Genomic DNA, 16,615 nt, shown 5'->3' with positions numbered 1-16,615 from the left:
AATAAAATGTCAGGCTATAAATTACTCTGAAATATCAATTTTCAGCAAGCTACGTAAATTGTAAGTATCAGAGGTGCAAGATCCATAAACGTGCTATATTCATGCTAATTTTCTGCTTCTAGAGTGGGCATTAGAAGAATTGCCACATCCATTAAGGACTGGAGGATAAGTAGAGGGCTCCGGTGCACTGGGTGGTAAAAGACCTCATTGGCGTGTTTCAAATTTTATTCAAAGGATACTTTCTGATTTAGACCTTTTTGGTCCATGGCTGACTAGAGAGAGGCCAAAGAAATAACATTATCTTCCTAAGCATGTTTTTAATGTTAAGAGTTATGTTTCTGTTTGACTTCATCAGAGTAGGCATTTTCCTGGAACTTTGTGTACACATGGACTTGACTTTACACAGTGACGTTAAAGGAGCTGAGAAGGGCCCAGCGGTACCAGTTGTTGTGAATTTACCACCTGGCTTGTGCATCCTCCTGCCCTTCAGGCATTGCATCTTTTGCCAGAAAATACTTATTATTTTTTTTCACCCTGAGGAGCCACAACGTGAGCACTCTGTCAGATCTCCTCGTTTGGTGGTCTGTCGTGATGCAAAGCATCTTCATCTCCAGGCCGTTTGTACCCTGAAAAGGGCTGTGAGCCCACTGGCATCCTTCATATTTAATGGGCAGATCTGGAGGGCATTTCCAGCTGGTAAATTAAAACAGAAATACTCCAGTGGAAAAGGCTTTGTTTAGACCAAGTTTCTAAAGCAGATCAAATACTTTTTTTTTTTTTTAATGTTGTTGAAAGATTGGGTTTTGCTATTTTTGCAATGAAGGTGTGGGTGTCTTGGTTTAAGGTCCAAACTGTAAGGTCAGCTTAATGTTTATATTTAAAAAATAAAAATTAAAAAAAGAAAGCTTTTAACACTGAACATCTCAAAAACATCACTGGTTCAATTTAAGCAGAACATTTTGGGGATAATTGGGGGCGGGGGGTTAGGGGTGACAAAGTGCCTGTGTTTCAACTGGTGAAAATATTTAAGATTTATGTTATTCTTGACGATTTAGGTCAGCAAAACTTCTGAAACATTTGAAAATTCTTTCATGATTCTTTCATGATAGGAAAATCCTTTCCAGTCCAGCCACAGGTGTGTGGGGGTAGTCTGGAAGACATCCATCTGTGATAGGCTTTGCTTTGAAAAATGAAGAAAACCTGAGATCTCTGACTTCTAAGAATTCCCATGCTGGTATATCGTAAACTAGGGATATCTGCGCTGCTTTAAAAACTCCTTCCATCTCATCTGTTGGCTTCATGCAGAAAAGAAGGTCTGAAATCTGAAAGGTTATTTCTCTGTAGCGGTGCTCAGGTGGAATTCAGAACTGTTTTTATAAAATATCAGGGTCCAGTTGCAGCATAAGAGTCCCCTTTTAGGATGTGCTGAACATCCACCTCTGAAGCGCTGCCCCTGGCAGAAACCTTTGCAGAAACTCCAGGTGACGGTGCTCTGCTGGGCAAATAGGAGACGATGGGACCTGCCACCACGTGCACGTTGTGGAGCTGATTCTCACCGTTTTCTCACTGCTGGAAGATGTAGGCAGTGATTATTCTTTTCAGCAAAGGGCTGCTGAAGGTGCCGCAGGTTTTTGGAAAAGGATAAAACACCAAGCTGCTGCGACACTATTGCCAGTTGTATGGTACCGATCCCCTCTGGTGCTGCCTCCAGAGAGTGTGCTAACAATGAAAAATGCGCTTGAAGCCTCGGATTATTCCAAATCTCATTAACTGCTTGATTTTAGGGAAAGTTCCTAGAGATCACGGTCTGTCTTTCCAATCCAAGTTTTCTAAGTTCAAAGAGTTAACTGGGTCCTCATCTGTGCCCTCACACCAATCCAACCTTATTTCTTACCTTTTAATTTTGAGAACATTTGTGCTAAATTAAATAGCCTCGTGCAGCGGGCTTAGTGGAGTGAAATAACATCATACGTAACCTTGTGTAGCTATATGCTTTTTCGAAAGAAGCAATGAATAACCTCTACCATTAATTGCTTGTAGACTGCACTTATCTTGTCTCCTAAAAGCACACACAGGAATGGCCAGAGAATATTGGAATTTCATTGCCGTTTTTGGAAGTAAGGAGTCAGTTGGTAAACACGCATTTTCACAAAAAAAAAATATATATATATATATACATATATATATGAAGGTAACATGGGGTTCTTTTCAGTTTGCAAGGGACTGACTCCAAGGAGAGTTAGAGCCCTCCCTGTAATCACAGCGAGGGCCTTGCAGACAGCCCAGCCGAGTGCTGAACCCCGTGGTGGTGGTGAGCTCTGACACCCCCCGGGCAGACGTGGCACCAGTGCAGATGTCTGACCTGCAGGGCTGCCGGCCGTGCCGGCACTGTGCTCTCTGCGTTTTGCCGTGACAGGAACTCATTGTCCCAGCAGTCCTCCAGCTCTACATCCTGCTTCAACGGTGACCAGGCTTCCAGGCTTTTTTGGGTTTTGTTTTGTTTGGTTTTTTTTGAGAAACTGTTTTGTGATTGAAAGGGCCAATCGTTTTGAAGGAATTTTACATTGCACTTTCTCACCTCCTACTCTCATTCCTAAAATGCCTGGTTTTCACCAAAAGTGTTTTTCTTATCTTTTTCCTGTTTTTTCTTTTTTCTTTCCTCTTTGCCCTTCCTTTTTTCAGATGTCGTTAACTTTTTTTTTTTTTAATATTTTGGATGAAGTTATTTCAAGACCTTTTCTGAATTTTTAGGAAACTGATTTATTTTTTTTAAATCTTGCAAAAAGTTATACTTTGGACCTTCATCAGGAAGTAAAAATGGGAAAATCTACTTTCTGAGAAAGTTTCTTCTTGTTTGGCAACAATTCAGACATAGGGATCTATTAGCCTTTTAAAACCATGTACCTGACCTTCATTTGCAGAACACATAGCTTTAGGTCATGGTAAACAAGTCACGGTCTCATCTTGCTTTTTCTTTGACAAATAGAATACAATTTCTGACTATTTTATTTTATAATATACAATATAGGTACAGTATGATGCTTATATTGTAGGACAGCCATATCTCAGGTGCACAGGAATAGCTAATAATTAGCACAAACCACAAACATTATCATTCCACGTGTAATTCATCCCTGATGTGGGTACTTATTCTTCTTAATACTTAATATGTCTGTTTATAGAAAAGTTGATTGAGATAATTAGCAGTAAAAATGCTAAGGTAACACAGCTATGGTAACATTTATATTGCTATCAATTTTGTTTATAGCAGCCTAAAGAGCAATGCTGAAATTAACTACAATTAGCAAATAAATTGAGTGTCTCTTGGAATTACTTGATCATGTCTTAAAATGTTGCAGAGTGCGATGCTCGTGGAGGAAAAGCCAAATCCCTGGGCTGCTGCAGCTGCACTGAGCAGAGAAGCACACGAAGTAGAAGCCTGTTTGCTTCTCTGCTCTTGCTGTCATCAGCTGGAGCTGTTGCCCTGTTCCCGGGGCATCTTCTGAGCCTGTATCTACCTTACCTTCAGTGCAGCCTCTGCTGTTTGCCTAGAATAAAGGTTTGAGTGCAATGCCAGAAACAAAGCTTACTGTTAGGGATTTGCCTCTCCTTGGGGATCAAAGGGCTGAGTTTGCCGTTCAGTGATGTTGCACCCCTGTAGGAAGAGGCTCAGAGGGACCGTTCAACTCCCACATTCTCAGTAAATGAACCTTCAAACACACTATTAATGTTGGCAAGTCAGTATTAGAGTTAGGGAGTGCTCTTACCACAGAAGATAGCCAAAGATATGGAAGTTTGTCTCCTCTGATTGCCTGAAATGTGTTTCGGGGGATTTGGGCATCATTTTATGCTCACAGGTAAAAATAAATTCCCTTTGCTGCTTTACCTGGCTCTCTCCACCAGTCGGGTAGGAGGAGTGAAGCTCTCATATGTAATCATCTCTCCCATAGATGGTTTTGTTTCAAAAATGCTTCATATCAAAAGGTAGCAAGAAAAGCTCAGGCCTGCATTATTGATGCCAGAGGCATCAGGCTTGGGCTTCTTGGCAGCTGCGAAGATGAGATCCTGATCATCTGTAAGCTGAGCATTTCGCTGAGGATTAGTGGTTACCTCAGGTGTGGGTTTGAAGCATCTGCAGGTTTGCTTCACACAGTAAAGCACTTTAAGAACTCTGTTTGATAAATGTTATATAAATGCATGTCATTATTCTTTTGACATAATTTCCCAATTAGATGTGGAGAGAAATGGGTTAATACTGTTAAAAATGGGTTATTCAATACAGTTTGGGGAACGAAAAGAGCAGGAGAATCAACCAGTTTCAGGGGCAGCTGCCGACTCACCTCTCTCTCATCTGTTTCACGCAGTAAAACCTTCCCCATCCTTTCATCTTTCATCATATTTCAAAGACTTCTTGTAGTCAGAGCAGACAGGCAATGGCTTTCTGAATCATGCATATCTTTCAATTCCATAACCAGCAGGGTAGCGCTCCCCATCCTCTTGATTAAGACACAAGACCTGAGCCTTCATCTAAATCTTATGTGACTACTGTAAACTACCGGGATCTTGGCCGGTTTTGGGTGCACGTACTTGGTTGTACTACTGAAACTCTTTTATTTTGTGTGAGATGAATCATTGGGATGGAAAGGGAGAGGAGAAAAGCTTTGCTCTTTACTTAACAGTGCACTGAAATGGGTGAGGGGACAGAGTCACGTCCGTGCCCCACTGAACAGCAGCCAACCTCATGGAGTGAAACAGGAGACTTCTCTGGCTGGAAAAGAAATGACCCGTAGTCAAGCAGCTGCGGTGTTCATCTGGAATACAGATAAATGGTGGCACAACGATGTCCGCCTGGTGCTACACAGGTATCTAACAGCCCCCTCGCCCCGTGTGCTTTATCTCCAGTTCTCTTTCTCTGGCATTGGACATCACATCCTTACCAGGGAAACGCCTCCCACTTGTGCTAAAAGAGAAGTTGGGCATCCCCAGAAAAAAGCAGTTATCCAGCGTGAATGAGCATTGTCACAGGAGGCAGAGTTTCCTTGAACATTTCCTAGCTGTCTCCTTTGATAGAGGCTGTTTCCTTCCTTTCCTCTCTTCAACGTATTTTCTCTTTAAAGAGCAAAATGGGGCTGGGAGGTACAGGGAAGAGGTGGCTGAATGTAAATGTAAGCAACCCAGCCAGCCGCAGATGGGGTGGTCACACCACAGTGCAAATTCACACTGCTTGCTGAGCACAACAGATCCTTGCTGACAGTGGGAGTATTATCTGGCCTGAGGCTGCTGCTTTTTTTTTTTCTCCTCCCTGTTTTCTTCAAAGCCAGGTGTCTGAGTTCCCTGTGGATTTCATCTGGGGAGAATTAATCACTGGTAAATAACTATTTGTGTTGAATTTACAGATGAGCTAAACTGTTTCCTTTAATGTTGCAGTTTAGTACCTTTTCCTTTTCAGGTTTGCATGAGCACCAGCATTTGAAGGTAATAAATCTGTTGCTCAGATAATGTATTTGCCCTTGGTACCAAAATACATAAATAAAAATTACAAGGTCATTAACCATATCAAGAGAAAGAAAAATGTGCTGTGCATTAAATAGCTGACTGCTAGGATGGGTTGGGCAAAAGCAGTATACTGAAGTGTACTGCTCATCTACCCTTCTGATCATGAAAATAAATTAATTCCTTTCTTTTTCTTAGCACTTCCCCTTGGCACTGGAAACCCTCAGCATATGCTAGTCCAAATTTATGAGCAGTGTGTTTTTCGGAGTATTTCATTTATCAAATGCAAATTCCTGTGGCCAGTGATTTACTACAGGACTGTTCAGAAAGCAGCAAATAAGTGTTATCTAACAACGTATTTAAAAAAAAAAAAACACACACACGCAAACTGGAGGAGATGATTTTATCTGCCACTTCCTAAGCAATTTATCTTTGTCCCTGAGGAGGCAGGTTAGCTGCAGGACTGCCCCAGGTTTTTGTTCTGGAGCACATTTGGTCTGGAAATGAGCTCTTATGCTGAGTAAAAGGCAGCCTTGGAAAACAGGGGATCATTTCTTATATTTTAATATCTTTTATTTATTTCAGCTAGACAATAGTACTAGGTGCAGACCTGAGGGCATTGAACTACAAACGTCACTGACCATGTGTGACTCCAAACCTCACTGATTCTTAGAGACAGCTCCTCTGTGTTTCCCACCATGGTGGTCAGACGGTAAATAATCAACAGGAAAAAATTACCCCGTGTTTGTACAGCAGTGTCCAGAAAGACTGGGTGGTACAGTCTCCACTTAGCCACTTTTATCTGTCCTCTTCAACCCGGGGGTAGCTGCACCAGGGAGGTTTTTCCCTGCCTGGGAAGGAGACCGAGAAGCCAGCTTGGCTATTGCATGCTCCTCTTCAAAGCTGAGAGCCAGGCACCACAAAGCACAGGGTAGGCAATATGTTTGCTGTCCTCACATCCACTGCCAAGTGTGGCAGTGACCTCTGTGGCTAAATAGACACGTTTTGGTTAATGGTTTTACCAGAACATCCTGTGCTGATGCTCATGTCATACTCTTGGGTAAAATTTCCATGGGATGTCCTGTGCTAACGTGGTAAGTCAGAGCATATTTCCTACTGAGGAAGGCAGGGCAAAGTGTGTGTGTGAAGGAGAACTGCTGTGCTGAAAAGCAGTGAAGCCTGCAGGGGCTAGATTAGAATAATAATAATAATTATAACCATCTCACAATCCAAGTCGGTTTCTATAATGAGGGCGTAAGTGTGTTTCCATGCTTTTATCTGTTGGTGTTGTGCACGTAGGTAGTGTTTCCTTCTCCTTCCTAAAGTCAATGTTCAAATCCTGTCATAAAAGGCTGTGGGGTGGAATAGGTCACCTAAGATGCTAATGTATGCTAAGTATGTATCATTAGATTTTTATGGTAGTCACATTTAAGCTATTGAAAGTTTGTTAGTTAATTTGGAGAGCTAATAAAGTAACCCTCATGCAGTAGCAAACACAGCCAGGTGATACAACTGATTTTTGTTGAAATTTCACTAACGAGAGCTAGGTTAAATTAGTCTGTATGGCACAGGTTGCCACCTTGCAATTTGTCTTCTTCCTAATGGCTCCAAAAACAGTGATGTCACGGGGAAGGGCTTGGATATTTATGACACCTAAATCTTTGTACCTAACACAGCCAGCAGCATTCACCTTGTACTCATTTTCATCAATCCAGGGAAGGAGGGGTTTCACCCTCACAGCAGGTAAGTCAGGCATTCGTTACTCAGTAGTACCCATCTCCAACTAGGGAACACTGTATGTACATCATCTTAAAAGAAGCAGTCACATCACCTTAAAAAGAAAACAAATCATTCAGTTGTCTTTCCCCAAACTCTCCCAGGTCTGGCAATGCGGAGGAAGCATGGAGGTGTTACCCTGTTCTCGTGTGGCGCACATCGAACGCACAAAGAAACCCTACAACAACGACATCGATTACTATGCAAAGCGCAACGCCCTGCGGGCTGCTGAGGTCTGGATGGATGACTTCAAGTCTCACGTTTACATGGCATGGAACATCCCCATGGCAGTAAGTAAAGGCCACACTGTCTCCTGAACAAAGGCAGAAGTACGGATATTTGTTCCTACTTAGCTCTTAGAGGTGAAGGATATTACTGCAATCGTATACAGCAGGCAAAGCACTGGAGGAAGAGTTCTTCTGAGCTGGTGAATGCTCAGTACAGAGCTCTGTCATAAACTTGCTTCCTTGGTGTAAGTTTTGTTGTACGCTCAGGAGCAGTGACACAGACTTATAATTTAACTGGAGCACGATGTTTCAGGTTTATGCACTTCCTCAGAAGAAGTCATTAATTTAGGATGCCATTAAACTTGGAGGTGTTCATATGCTACAGTGGTGAGGACTGGAGAAATGTCCATAAATAAATATCATGATTCATCATGAGGCTCAGTGAGCCTCACCAGCATAAAAAACAAAGTATGTGATAAAAGAATCACACATTAACTAGCTTTATTGTCTACTGGCTGAGAGTTGCAATGTGGATGCATCCTGCTTCTTACTGTGCATGTGAATTGTAGATCGCGTGTGGAGACCTCTAGTAATCTATGTAATATAAATATTAGATAAACTATAGGTTCAATTTATTACTTGATTCTGTAAGTATATCACATGCTACATCTCCACTGAGCATAATTCTTCAAGAGAAGAGATGTATGTTACATCACAGTCAGGTGGAAGCTGACTGCTGTTGTATCCTTCAGTGGTATTTGTATCCAAATTATTCATGTGGAGGGGCACAGGGAGAGCAGCTGAGGGGAAGCATACTCAGTTCTGTGAGTAGTGATAACTAAAGTTAACCCTTATATGAGAGATTTGTCCAAAGATGATTGGTTTGAAGTAAATGGAAACAGGCAATGCTCCTACCTGAGCAGGAAAGTATGCCAGTCCAGCTGTGTCTTGGTGAACATTCACAGTTATGACCCAGAGTCCACCAAAGTCGTGGGAGTCTTGGCAAAGACTTCACCAGATTTAGTTTTGTCCTAAATACCTACTTGTGCTCTGATACCTAGGTAATATATCAAATCCAATTTTTATTAATTTCTGTTGTGTTTTTGAAAACATACATATCTAAAGGAGCAATTTTTCACTTTTTCTGTACATGATGCCTGAATATGTCAGATACTCAGAGATTTGAGTTTTACTTACTGTTGTTCAGTATTGGGCATTCTGTGTTGTGCTGAAAGTTAGGTCTCTGAAGGTGTGTTTTGGTTGCTACTTCTGGCATGACAGGTAATTGCAGAGAATTATTTTCCCTTAACAAGGCAATACTGCCTAACTTCCTTCCCACACAAGACTTCCATGATCGTAGAAGGAAGACAAAGCAGTGTTCATTTAAGCTTTTAGGGACATTTTGGCCCTGTCTGCACCCATTTGAACAAACAGTAAGTTTCCAACAGGAAGATGAAAAAGAAGTAATCTTGGTAAATGTGTTTAGTTGATGCTTTCTGCAAACAAATTCTGAGAATAGAAAAGACATTTAAATAAGCATTTACACCAAAACATGGTTTCCTTTAATCTCTCTGAGATTTCTTATTGATGCAGTTTTCTGCACTGAGCAATACAACAGTGCTTTAAAAAAAATAGGCACATCTACATTAAATGGCATAAAATCAGCAGAAATATTGAACATTAAAATTTACTTTCCATAAAATAAATTGATTGATAAAATGTACAACATAAAAATAACCCCATTAGCTCTGAAGAAAAGGAAGCTAGCATGTTAGTGTTAATAGTTATTCTATTGTAGTATTCAGTCTAGATGATTCACGTACTTTACTGGTCTAAGCTATAAGAAAAACCTTCTACAAGAGAACTAGAAACCTTACTGCCTGGTTAAGAAGAATGACCCTGCATACTAAATCCTGTGGGCATCTCATTTCTGAACCATCACACAGTAACCCAGACTTGATGACTTCAGGTAGTACAGAAGTAAGCACAGCATTTTCATAGCTGCTCAATTTGCTGCTCTTGTGATCTGTAGAAATAGCCCAGTAAAAAAGGTGTTGTATTCCCTCATTGTGGAACAGGGATGAAGGGAGGCGAGTAAAATACATGTGTTGCAGCATACCAAAACCCATCCAAATTAACCATTTCATAACTCACACTATCGCTTCCACATTTGGCTCCTTTCTAAGTTACTGAGAATCTGTGCATAACATGTATCCTGATTTGTAGATGATCATTGGACATATCTTCAAAGTTGTGTTCCCACACCCCCTCTTCACCAACAGGTCAGCATAGCTTTCCTGTAGTTTACCCAATATTTGGTATACCCCTGCTTATGATCTATTCCTCGGCAATTTTTATGATAAAGAAATCATATATTGAATGATTTCTTGTACTGAGTGCTTCTGAGAATTGCTGTCCTTCCATGTAGCCCAAAGTAGGATGTAAATTAACATTCATTTGAATGGATGCTACATAGAGAGCTCATGACAAAGTACGCATCAGCAAGCAGCAGTGAGCATAGCAATCTCTTTATGTGGCAAATGGAAGAACCTGTTCAGTATTACACTTGTTTTCTCTCCTGAAAACAAGGCATCTGTTGGGGATTCTAATAAACCCCAAGCTAAGATTTCCTGCTGTCTTGTAACCCTGCATTAGACATAATTTGTAAAACACACATTTCCTACAGAAAGATTTCTGTATGAGGCACTTAAGATAGATCCATGCAAAACTCCCCAGTTTCAGTCCATTTGACTCTTATAGTGCTGGAAAAAAATAATTAGATGAGGTAACTTGCTGTCTTGACGTTGAACTATGATGATTTATGCTGGCTTACATCTAGACAATAACTGACCTGGCCTTTCTGAAATGGCTGGTTTTGATCATGTTGATTTGATTCTTCCAGCCTATGTTCTTCCTGGAACTGTTTATTCAAACATGAATTAAATTCTGAAATAGAATTGCAAAGAAGGTTTTGAGTTTAACTGCATTTTATAGCTTAAGTCTGCAAATGAGCACCGGTTCCTATAAAAACTGAATGGTGGTCTGTGCAAATGCTTAATGGAGCTTAATGACTTTTTGAGCAACTCTGCTTCAAAGTTTTAACAGGTCTGTTCTGATCTCATTTACATTAGTGAATAGCCAAGGCGGTTACTAGAGTAAACCATGATCAAGCTGATGAATTGGAAGTAAAGGAGTACAGGTTTGATTGCAAACACTTAGAATTGCTGTATGCTAACAACATTCATATTGCTTTTTTTAGTTTGATGTATATTTTGTTTTGGATTTTTTTTTGCTTGTTTGTTATCCTTTTTCCACTGACTTCCATTAATATTTATCGTCTACTCTCAGCAGCAGCTGTTTGATGAGCTGCTACTTACAAAAGAGCAAGTACAGAGGGAAATACAGTTTGGTATACAATTGAACTCCAATTTGGTTTCAGTAAAGAAAACAACTGTAAAATCAATGTGGTGACATTTCTTTATTCTTTTTCCACTTTGTAGAACCCAGGAGTTGATTTTGGAGATGTTTCTGAAAGAATAGCTCTACGACAGAGACTGCAGTGCCGGAGTTTTAAGTGGTACTTGGAGAACGTCTATCCTGAAATGAGGGTTTATAATAATACAGTCACTTATGGAGAGGTACTGTATGTCTTTGAAAATACATCATGGCTGCATTACAAAAATTCTTTCATCTTAGTGGTGGGTATCAGGATGTACAGAGCAATTTCAAGTCAGCATGGTAGTAGCAACACAAATGCTCTCACCTACTTTTAATCAACGCTGTGAAGTGTGGCTTTGAGAAGCATTGTCCCTCTCATTGGGGTGTATCAGATGAAATCATTCTCACTGACAATGATGTGCAACCTCCTTGGCTTTCATTTTAAAATAGAGAAGCTCTGAGAAGATGAAGTTGAGGTCATTTTTTCCCAAATAGGATGCCACAGACATTAACAAAACATCAGCAGTCAAGAGAGCTGAAATAATTAGTGCTGATAAGAACAGTTGAATTTACTGAATTATTTTTAGGTAAAGAAACCCATTTTGGGTTTTGCCAAACTTACTTGAAGGATTTTATTCACTTCATTAATTCATTTCTGCAAATCCTCCTTGTTGGGGATAAAAAAAAAAAACAAAAACGTCCTTGTTCAGATATTGAGGTTACCATTTGGCAAGTCTTTATCATAAAAAGGCATTAGAGAAAAACAATTCTGCTGCTTTGTGCTCAGAATCTGTATTTTCATTTCCACCTGTGCATCAGTAATAAGTAAGACCCTAGAACACCTACTCTGAGATAGCTGAATGGACAGGTTAGTTAACCCAATAAAATGATGAATCCAAATGTGTCAGAAATGTGTAGACATTTTGGTTCATCTCAACATTCTGGATCATTTCTTTCTCTTCTGTTAAACAATCAAAACTCCCGTGTATGCTTGATCCCAGTCCTTAAAGAAGTCATATTTGCTTTCTGTATTTTTTAGGTCTATAATAGCCTGTAAGACGAGGATTGCTATAAGTTACATCTCTGAACTGGGGCAAAGTTTTAGGACCTCTCCTGTTGCATAACGTTTTTAAGATTCTGTTTTAATTGTCTGCCTGAACTACAATTAAATCCAAACATAATAAATTTTCACACAAGACAACTAAATGGACATTCCTCCTTTCTGTTCTAGTTGATTGACTTCATATAAAAATAAGTCAGGCACTTCAGATATTGATATAAAGTGCAAGTTTTATTGCATCCTAATATAACTATCCCTGGCAGTAACCAAGGAAAGACATTTAGTAAATTCAACAGGGGCTATTAGTAACTGTCAGCTCTGAAAATGCTGTTAACTGAGAAGCACATTGGCAGTACTGCCAATGTTGTGTCAATTATACCAGACGGTTAGAAAGCTGGGCTCTAAAAAGAAGTTTGTTTCTGTTGAGTGGTTGCATAACAAAGTTCTTGAGTCAAACAGGAAGTTCAGCGATGCAGGTATGTAATTCATTAAAATGTATAATAAAATGGAGCCATACAAGCTTTTTATCTAGTATAAACTGGCATACTTTCCTTCCTGTCTTACTTGGCCATAATGGAAAAAAAAAGCAGACGCTTCATCCTAAATTATATCAAGCTTGTTATTAAATATTTTCTCTTATGGCTATTTTTCCGGAGGAAAAGGTTTCTGAATTTTAAAGAGTTTAAGGAAAATAGATGCATTGAGTAGACATGAAACAGAATGAAACAATAGTAAAAATATATTTCCTGGTGACTCAATTCACATTTTAAAAGCTGTCATAAAGCTGTCTTCATGTTCTTTAGCCTCTATAGTACCTGAGTCATAAAATAAACCTCCTGAAATTTAACTGCTAGTGAACCCCCTTATCCCATCAGATTGCCTGTTATGTTCATACGCTATAATATAAAGGATTATTTACTGATTTTTCTGACACTTCATGCAGCAACTATTTCTGTGTTATGACGGTGGCCAAATTGCTCACAGTCTAAACTAAAACTGACCTGTTGACTGTTCCAAAATGTGCATCTAAATAACTTCTTGTTTAAGAGACCTGTAAAATTTTTGTGTCCAAAATGTGTGTAATACTTCTAGCCTGAAGAGGAAGAGAGGCTTGTAATTTCATGAGAGCTCCAACATAGTTTTATAGACTTGTCTTCTTGTCTGGGAAGATGCATGAATTTGTGACTTGGTTGGTTCGCTGAACCCAATCCGTAAATATACTGAAAGCACTCCAGTGCTGCTTATCCTTGCTGTATCCTTTCACAGTAATGTACGTAATTTCTGTACGTGACAAGGTACTATAGTCTCAATTCAAATAAAATTGTTTCATGTTTTTTTGTTTTTATATACAAAATACAAGCAAGTAAAAGTGTGCAACAGCCAACACAGTCCTGGGTAGTTCCTGTGCTGTTTGGTGAAGTCACGTTTCCAGCATATAGCGTCAAAATTTATTTCTATGCTAGGGTAATTTGGAGCAAAATTTGGCCTGTGTTTCTTAGTGTGAATTTTATGGGGTCTTGACCCTTGAGTGATTGATGAAAATAAAACTCTGACCCAAGTTAATAATTTTATAAAGACAGCAGGTCAACCAAATAATCTGTCTTTTCTGGGAGCAACTGCACTATTGGAGTCCTGACATATACAGAGAATAAGAACGTGTTTCTCAGAGAAAATGAGAATGATTTTATCTGTTACTTGTGTCAGTAGTTGTACTGCAACTAAGTGATGGCTAGATTGGACTTGCAGCTTACAGAATAATATCTACTACAACTGTTTTCCTTCTGATTTGGTTATAGGTGCGTAACAGCAAAGCTAGTGGCTACTGCTTAGATCAGGGAGCTGAAGAGGATGACAAAGCAATCCTTTATCCATGCCACGGAATGTCCTCTCAGGTAAACAATTAAAGCCCTGTAATTAATGGGAAACCTGTAACTTCAAGAAAATTTCAGTTTGGCAGTATACCTCTGTGTTGCAAAGAAAAATATTTGGCCTTACTGTAGTGTTTTTAGGTTCCCTTTCCCGGGTAGTTCAACATGGGAAGCTATACATTAAAGATGCTAATAAAGAAAACAGAAGAATCATGATAATTTGTTTTAGTAATGAGGAGATCCACTGACAATTAACAAATTCAGACAGTCTGAGCGAGCACCCCTTCTCATTATGACTTGACTTATTCTAGGAATAGTACCTCTTTATATTCACTGTTGATTGGTCCAGTAGGTTCCTGACAGAAGTTCTTTAGCAAGATGCTGACACGTTTCCCTGACTAGGCAGAAAGTTAAGCACATATTTAACATCAACTTTGAAGGGAACTGAGAATATGTTTTTAAGTCAATATTTCTCTTAAATGGAACACTTCCTTTTTTGTCAGTCGCTGGACATATTATTTTCTTACAGATGTCTGGTGATTGCAAAAGGACATCTCTTCTTTCCATGCTTTATAGTGATGTTATTTTTTTTTCTTTTTTTTTCCAATACTAGTGGGATATTATTTAGATCTAGGACTTGAGCTTCTTCTGAAATGTAATTCTGGTTTCATTTGAAGTACCATCTGAATCAAAGCTACATTAATGAACGTTCTCATGCATAAATAAACTCTGACCTTATCACAGATTTAACAATTATCTGAAGTTCACCCATACGTATATTGGTTTGGAGTCCTAGCTCATACATCACCATGGAGGCATAACAGGAGTTGTGAAATATAAATATTACCTATTGTCCTTAATTGCAAGCTGGTGAAGAGTCAAACCTCATTAGAGCAAAATGGTTAGACAGTAATTCCTACTGACAAAATGTCCATCCTTAGCAGAATCATTATGGGACACTTGCCTGATGCTTTCATAGCAAAGACAGAAAGAACAGCCTATGAGTAAGGTAACAAAATTGTGTTGCTTAATTAGATGTAAATGAGTTTTCCAAGAAGACTCTAGTTAGAGATGTCAAAGCACTCAGAGAGCTCAGTCTCTTGCTCCATTCTAATTCTGACCAGAAGGCTGCAAATTTAAGTCTTTCTCAAAAGTCCCTTTGCAACATCTAATCATCTATTATCCTGCTAGCATTGAGAGGAATAATGAAATAGATTATTCTGACTAATTCATTTTGCAACTTAAGTGCTTAACCTGCTAGTTTACCTCCATGTCTCCTGTTTTATAGAATATGTTTTGACTTCCAGAAGAAGAAAGTAGATGAGGGCATAAAAGGTACTGTGAATTTATTTGAAAGGACGTATGATGTGTTCAGCTTCTCCTGACTCATTCTTAAAATCTGGGGGCCTAAAGTAGCTCACCTCTCAGAAAATATCTAGCGTTGACCAACTTCTTTCATCCCTTTCCAGATGGCTTTCAGCTCGCTTCAGGAAAAGCTTAATGAACAGATTATTTTCCTTTCAGTAAGAAGCAATTACATTGCCTAGTAAATGATGCCTTTGGAATTTGGGACCCCTAGAGTAGACACTAGGCAGCTCTCCTCGGGTTTAAATAACAATACACAAGGTATGTGTATTTTGGAGTGTGTTCTCCAAAAATTTTGAAGTCGGGTAGCGACCAATTAAATCTCTTCTGGCTCGCTTCTGCTATTGGTCTCCGGTATCCTATCAATTTGAAATTTCCAAAAGAACCTGAATGCTGTTTTTAGGCTTGAAATTACAGCCATGAGCTAGAGCCCTCCTGTACTTGCATCTTATAAAAGCACAGAAAGTCACTCTTCCCAAATCCTTCAAGGTATTCCCTGCATGTAAGAATTATAAAAGTATGGGGAAGGCAAGAAGTTATTCTACCAAATCATCCTGCAGCACTTTCAATTTCCTTTTTTTTTAATAAAATTAAAAACAAAGTTTTCACTCTGTAAGAAACACCAGGCAGAAGGCAAAGGTGATGTTAGATAAAACAGTTGAGTATTTCACAGACAAGTATAGGTTGGAGTCACTCAGATGCAGCCAAGTTAATTAATGATTACACAGCTGGAAAAGTTCTATCATCTCACCACAATTTACAAAATTAATTCAGTACAAAAACCACAGCTGCACAAACCCTAATCAAGGATATTCAAGCATATAGCATGAAAGGTGTTGACAGCAAGCTTTTTAATATATTAAATAAACATTTTTTAAGCCCCTTTCATAATCAGCCTGGGTGAGCATAGTTGTCTGTTATGTTTAACTTTCAATTTCAGACATTTTTCATCACAAGTATAGGGCATACGAGACCCCTGCTGCATTGAGATTTGGGTTAGTTGTACGTGCCTAGAGAATATAAATGAATAGAAATGTGGCACTCGTTTTCACCAGTTTAAGTGCTTGATGTGTTCTACTGGTTTGAAAACTGCCCACTATTCACATACAGTCTTGTTTTTAATACTCTTCAATTCTGACAAGCAAATAAGCAGGGATTTTAGTATGCCCATGAAACCAACAGAAGTCAGTCAAGTGTATAGAAAAAGCTGGGTTAGGCATAAGATTACTGTTCATTCTGTGATATGATGATATGATGCTCTTTTCTTCTGCTTCTTACCCTTCCGTTTTCCTTGCATACTGCACACCTCTGAATGGTGTTGTCCTGCAATATGAGTGAAAAAGAAAACCATTCCAGTTACTGCTCCATGAACAAAATGCCCTTCTCTA

The 16,615-nt window shown here is 39.3% G+C and overlaps 1 protein-coding gene across 7 annotated transcripts in view; it reads left to right on the top strand.

The window, feature by feature from the left end:
* Positions 1-16,615, top strand: part of GALNT9 (polypeptide N-acetylgalactosaminyltransferase 9) — a 243,193-nt gene that overhangs the window by 218,699 nt on the left and 7,879 nt on the right. For 6 of the 7 annotated variants that reach the window (XM_080558977.1, XM_080558978.1, XM_080558976.1 and 3 more), the window contains 3 exons: positions 7,374-7,559; positions 10,997-11,134; positions 13,791-13,886. In XM_080558977.1, the coding sequence (XP_080415103.1) occupies positions 7,374-7,559; positions 10,997-11,134; positions 13,791-13,886 (420 nt within the window). Of the gene's footprint in view, positions 1-6,762; positions 7,237-7,373; positions 7,560-10,996; positions 11,135-13,790; positions 13,887-16,615 lie in introns of those variants that run through there. The other variant, XM_080558981.1, reaches the window with a different exon arrangement.

The sequence above is a fragment of the Anser brachyrhynchus genome (genome assembly GCF_964034855.1).
Source record: "Anser brachyrhynchus genome assembly, chromosome: 17".
Classification (NCBI taxonomy): Eukaryota; Metazoa; Chordata; class Aves; order Anseriformes; family Anatidae; genus Anser; species Anser brachyrhynchus.
This window is presented reverse-complemented; position numbering and strand designations above follow the sequence as displayed.